Source organism: Ambystoma mexicanum, chromosome 13 (genome assembly GCF_040938575.1).
Source record: "Ambystoma mexicanum isolate Mex_15411 chromosome 13, UKY_AmexF1_1, whole genome shotgun sequence".
Taxonomy (NCBI): Eukaryota; Metazoa; Chordata; class Amphibia; order Caudata; family Ambystomatidae; genus Ambystoma; species Ambystoma mexicanum.
The window spans coordinates 208795677-208801737 of NC_090938.1; the positions used below are offsets into that span (position 1 = coordinate 208795677).

At 44.3% G+C, this 6061-nt stretch overlaps 1 protein-coding gene across 1 annotated transcript in view; it reads right to left on the minus strand.

The window, feature by feature from the left end:
• LOC138521099 (uncharacterized) overlaps positions 1 to 4818 on the minus strand; it is a 261775-nt gene extending 256957 nt beyond the window's left edge. The window contains exon 1 of the mRNA XM_069633665.1: positions 4536 to 4818. Within this exon, the coding sequence (XP_069489766.1) occupies positions 4536 to 4635 (100 nt within the window). The 5' untranslated portion in view covers positions 4636 to 4818. The remainder of the gene's footprint in view (positions 1 to 4535) is intronic.
• Between the last annotated feature and the right edge of the window lie 1243 nt (positions 4819 to 6061).

Consider the following 6061-nt stretch of genomic DNA (forward strand, 5'->3'; position numbering starts at 1 on the left):
GTGGCTAACCCATTAGTCAATTCATATTCAGGAGTTCAATTTGAACAAATCATGTACCTTAAAAGTACAGCCACCTTATAAATGGCAAATTCACTTTAGTAATGTGAGTAATGGCACATTGTTTTTCAGGTACTCAATCAGGGAACACATCCTGAACAAGCAGGAAAATCCATGTTGAAGCAGAATTTCAGGGGGCGGGGGGGCAGGGAGACCTCACATATGTCCCTGGAATCCATGATCCATGATGGCAGCAGGCCTTAAAGTAATCTTAAACCAGCCCCATTTCATCCCACCTGACCCCAAACGCATGGCTCAATCACAGAACAGTAGAACCTACACTACACAGGGGCAATCCATGTCCTTAAGCATCACCAAAGGAGAGAGACCACACTGTAACAAACAGCCAGTTTAGTCTGGCAGGGTCAGGTGTTGGAGGAGGAGAAAGGTGTTTCAAGGAGATTAGCAAACTAGTTGTCTATTGAGAGGAGAGAGTTGGAGGTAGGAGGGAGAGCATTGGGGAGGTTATAGGGAGACTTTATCCCACTGGAGAGAAAGAGGTTGTATAGGTTGGCGAAGGCTCGTTAGGAATGAGGAGTGAGGGGGTTAGATGGAAGTAGAACCACTACCATCTGGAGAAAGGTACAGCAGAAAGCTAGAGGGGATACAGCTTTCTATATCTGAGGAGGTGGGAGGAAACTAGCTAAACTTCAGACACCAAGGAGTTTCTGGTTTACCTGGCCAGTACAGAGTAGGCCTCAGAGGGTGCAGAAAGAGGTACATGATACTGCAATCCCATCACGTTTAAGAGAGTTTACAACAGGGATCAGCAGGGGACGTTTCTGAGGACTAGGTCCCTAGATCAGGGAGATCATCACATCTGAAATCAGACTACCCAAACATTTCTCCAAGACCCTGTGAGAGAAAACAAGTGATGGCAAAGATTCACTATTCCCTCAAACCTCTGGAGAAAACCTTTCAACTTTAACAAGTCCTGGATGTTTTGGCCTCAGAGGGCTAGTGGCAAAGAAGCTCAGAATCCTAACCTCTGCCATTGCTCTGGCCAACCCTCCAGACCATCATTTTCAGCCTGCCATTCCATTACAGAAATGGAAAGACCATATGCATGTCTTGTCGCCATCCATAAAAGGGCATTCTTGCCTGAACTTTTAGGTCACTTCCCTTCTGCATGAAACTCAAAGCAACCCCAGACACATTTCAGTCTCACTGGACATCGTCAATGAGGAATACCTTCGGTCTAGGCATGGCAAGCTCAGATTCAATGGTCCAGGCGTACTCATCCCACTTGGGATGGGGGGATTTAGAAAAACATACGATTGATGGCTAGAAGGTTTAGAATTAATCATAACAATCAGAATAAGAATAATGTATTGCACAATGTGGGGTTGCGGGGGCATACTATTCCAGAAAATTGCAAGATGTTTGCCTTGGATCCTTATTTGCTATAGTCTAATCATTCTGCTATGTATTTTGTTTCTGTGTAAATCAAATAATATTTTGTTAAGAATAACATTGCTGGGTCAGCTTGGTTTGTGGTTCCCATTCATGCCACCTGTTACAATTCTACTCTGATCATTTGGAGCAGTTACATGAATACATATTCACAGTGGTGCAGCATCGGGAAAAGGGGATAGCAAAGTGATCATGGGTCATAAAAGAATGGATGGAAGGAACTCCTTCTGTGACTAGTTGTTGAATCTGCAGGCAGGTCTTAAATACTTCCACTGATTGAATTGTTTTGATTTTGTGGAAGGTAGCATTTCATTGGTGAATGGCCTGTACAGAACAGGAACGGAGCAAAAGTCGAAGGCGATACAAGGTAGGTGCGAACGGGGAGTTTGTTGAGAGTTGTCAAAGGGTGAGCCAGAGCTGGGGAGCAGTGGAAGATGAGATCAGCTATGTAGTGGAGGAGGAGTAAGCCCTTGATAGTTTTAAAGATGTATATCCTAATTATGTAAATAATAATACATAATGAGCTATCATTTTCCTGAACATATAAAACACCCTAGTAGTGGTTGTTGTTATGACCACTGGTCTCAACACGTTCATTCTTTGGAAGCCCAGACATCCAGCCCAGGAACCTCTGTCACTTCATGACCATAGTTTCCCAGTGGCTAACCCATTAGTCAATTCATATTCAGGAGTTCAATTTGAACAAATCATGTACCTTAAAAGTACAGCCACCTTATAAATGGCAAATTCACTCTAGTAATGTGAGTAATGGCACATTGTTTTTCAGGTACTCAATCAGGGAACACATCCTGAACAAGCAGGAAAATCCATGTTGAAGCAGAATTTCAGGGGGCGGGGGGGCAGGGAGACCTCACATATGTCCCTGGAATCCATGATCCATGATGGCAGCAGGCCTTAAAGTAATCTTAAGCCAGCCCCATTTCATCCCACCTGACCCCAAACGCATGGCTCAATCACAGAACAGTAGAACCTACACTACACAGGGGCAATCCATGTGCTTAAGCATCACCAAAGGAGAGAGACCACACTGTAACAAACAGCCAGTTTAGTCTGGCAGGGTCAGGTGTTGGAGGAGGAGAACGGTGTTTCAAGGAGATTAGCAAACTAGTTGTCTATTGAGAGGAGAGAGTTGGAGGTAGGAGGGAGAGCATTGGGGAGGTTATAGGGAGACTTTATCTCACTGGAGAGAAAGAGGTTGTATAGGTTGGAGAAGGCTCGTTAGGAATGAGGAGTGAGGGGGTTAGATGGAAGTAGAACCACTACCATCTGGAGAAAGGTACAGCAGAAAGCTAGAGGGGATACAGCTTTCTATATCTGAGGAGGTGGGAGGAAACTAGCTAAACTTCAGACACCAAGGAGTTTCTGGTTTACCTGGCCAGTACAGAGTAGGCCTCAGAGGGTGCAGAAAGAGGTACATGATACTGCAATCCCATCACGTTTAAGAGAGTTTACAACAGGGATCAGCAGGGGACGTTTCTGAGGACTAGGTCCCTAGATCAGGGAGATCATCACATCTGAAATCAGACTACCCAAACATTTCTCCAAGACCCTGTGAGAGAAAACAAGTGATGGCAAAGATTCACTATTCCCTCAAACCTCTGGAGAAAACCTTTCAACTTTAACAAGTCCTGGATGTTTTGGCCTCAGAGGGCTAGTGGCAAAGAAGCTCAGAATCCTAACCTCTGCCATTGCTCTGGCCAACCCTCCAGACCATCATTTTCAGCCTGCCATTCCATTACAGAAATGGAAAGACCATATGCATGTCTTGTCGCCATCCATAAAAGGGCATTCTTGCCTGAAATTTTAGGTCACTTCCCTTCTGCATGAAACTCAAAGCAACCCCAGACACATTTCAGTCTCACTGGACATCGTCAATGAGGAATACCTTCGGTCTAGGCATGGCAAGCTCAGATTCAATGGTCCAGGCGTACTCATCCCACTTGGGATGGGGGGATTTAGAAAAACATACGATTGATGGCTAGAAGGTTTAGAATTAATCATAACAATCAGAATAAGAATAATGTATTGCACAATGTGGGGGTGCGGGGGCATACTATTCCAGAAAATTGCAAGATGTTTGCCTTGGATCCTTATTTGCTATAGTCTAATCATTCTGCTATGTATTTTGTTTCTGTGTAAATCAAATAATATTTTGTTAAGAATAACATTGCTGGGTCAGCTTGGTTTGTGGTTCCCATTCATGCCACCTGTTACAATTCTACTCTGATCATTTGGAGCAGTTACATGAATACATATTCACAGTGGTGCAGCATCGGGAAAAGGGGATAGCAAAGTGATCATGGGTCATAAAAGAATGGATGGAAGGAACTCCTTCTGTGACTAGTTGTTGAATCTGCAGGCAGGTCTTAAATACTTCCACTGATTGAATTGTTTTGATTTTGTGGAAGGTAGCATTTCATTGGTGAATGGCCTGTACAGAACAGGAACGGAGCAAAAGTCGAAGGCGATACAAGGTAGGTGCGAACGGGGAGTTTGTTGAGAGTTGTCAAAGGGTGAGCCAGAGCTGGGGAGCAGTGGAAGATGAGATCAGCTATGTAGTGGAGGAGGAGTAAGCCCTTGATAGTTTTAAAGATGTATATCCTAATTATATAAATAATAATACATAATGAGCCATCATTTTCCTGAACATATAAAACACCCTAGTAGTGGTGGTTGTTATGACCACTGGTCTCAACACGTTCATTCTTTGGAAGCCCAGCCATCCAGCCCAGGAACCTCTGTCACTTCATGACCATAGTTTCCCAGTGGCTAACCCATTAGTCAATTCATATTCAGGAGTTCAATTTGAACAAATCATGTACCTTAAAAGTACAGCCACCTTATAAATGGCACATTCACTTTAGTAATGTGAGTAATGGCACATTGTTTTTCAGGTACTCAATCAGAGAACACAGTCCAAATACATATGCAGCTTTAGGAACTCAGCAGCTCCACCAAGAAGCCCCCCACACCCCTCCACCAAACACCTGCCTCTATCCTTTGGGAGTAATCACATTGCCAGCTAAGCTGAGGCACTCACTTACCTTTTATTTCCTGAGCAGGAGGTGCCTGAGTGGCTGGCTTCTCTGCAGTGGGTTGAGCCACAGCAGGGTGAGCTGGGGGAAAGTTGTGTGAAGCCGCCATCTTCCTCTCTCACAGTGGCCAAGGCCCCAGCCCTGCCCCTTCTTGTTCTGTCTGTAAACGGATGTTTCTGTTTTGATCTTGGTTCCCACAACCCTGTATTTTCATATGTATCTACATGTGGGCAATTGCCTCACACTCCCATGCAGCCTAAAGCCCTGTCCACTGTTTACACTTGAAAACAATGGGATGCCTAGGAATGGCTGGCGGAAGGTTGAGCAAAGATAGAACATTGAACAGCACAGTATTCTGAGATGTGTTTTAGCACTACACAATGTATCTGATGATTTGTTCTGCAAAACATTATGTGGCATTCCCAATGTTGAGATTGGGTGAAAATGAGTGGTAGAATTGTGCCTACCAGGGGTAAGTTAACCCCTTTTTGTACTAAAAAAAAGTTCTAGCCTACAGTTCATTTTGGGGCCTGCAACAAGCGCTCTGGGTTGGGTGGCAGATTCATTTTCTGGGCTTCCTGAACATGGGTTATGAGATCACAAGAATTCTAATGGTCAACCTACATGCTTTGACCCATTCTTCACTTTTGGGAGCAATAAGGTAGCTATGGAATTGCCTAAGAGGGAGATCCCATTGCTAAGTGATATTGAATGGCAGGTGACAGGATCAATGACAGCAGCATTTGACAAGATTTGACAGTTGGCACTGCCTGCCAGATCCCTATCAACATAGAAGGTGTCTAGAGCCAAATAAAACACAGTTTATTTCTGATAAGTGTAGAATTGATTAAGTCCCAAGACTAGGGGATTTTCCTTTTTGGAAGCACCTGGGATTCCTTTATTCCAGAAGGGCAGTATGCTGGATTGTAGGACTTTGTCACCCTGAGGTTTTCCTTGGGAATTAGCCCAGGTATAGCCCTTGGCGAGCTTATGGCACCAGTAAGCCGGGAACGAAGACTGGACAGACTGGAAAAGTGACTGATCTGGAAAGGATTATTATATATTATTGTGTCGGTTTTAAAAGTCCTATTGGACCCTGAGGTAGAGCATAGCGTACTATTAATGTTTGCATAAAGTGAGGGTTCCACATACCCACTAAGCCTCCTGGCACTATTTCTGTTCATCAGGGTGAGAGTTCTACAGCGCTATAGCATCTTTGTACTTGTCTATTTGATTTTTCTATGACACTGCAGAAACCCTGGGATATTCAGGGTGCACCTGCTCTGTGAGACACTTAAAATGGATACAAATGTGCTCATAAGGGGTTCCCTTGGTTTTTCTGTGTCCTTCAATTCGGCGTTCATCATGTGCAGGCAATTGCAGATGACACAGTACATCTAAGGCGTTTCCCCAACAGTTGCTTTTATTGTTAAGTGAGTTATTTGGAAGGTAGAGAGATGGGAGATGCCTTTCTGGCATCCTCATTGTAGCTTCCGTACCAACGCCTCTGGGTGCTTAAGGGAATCCTGCACATT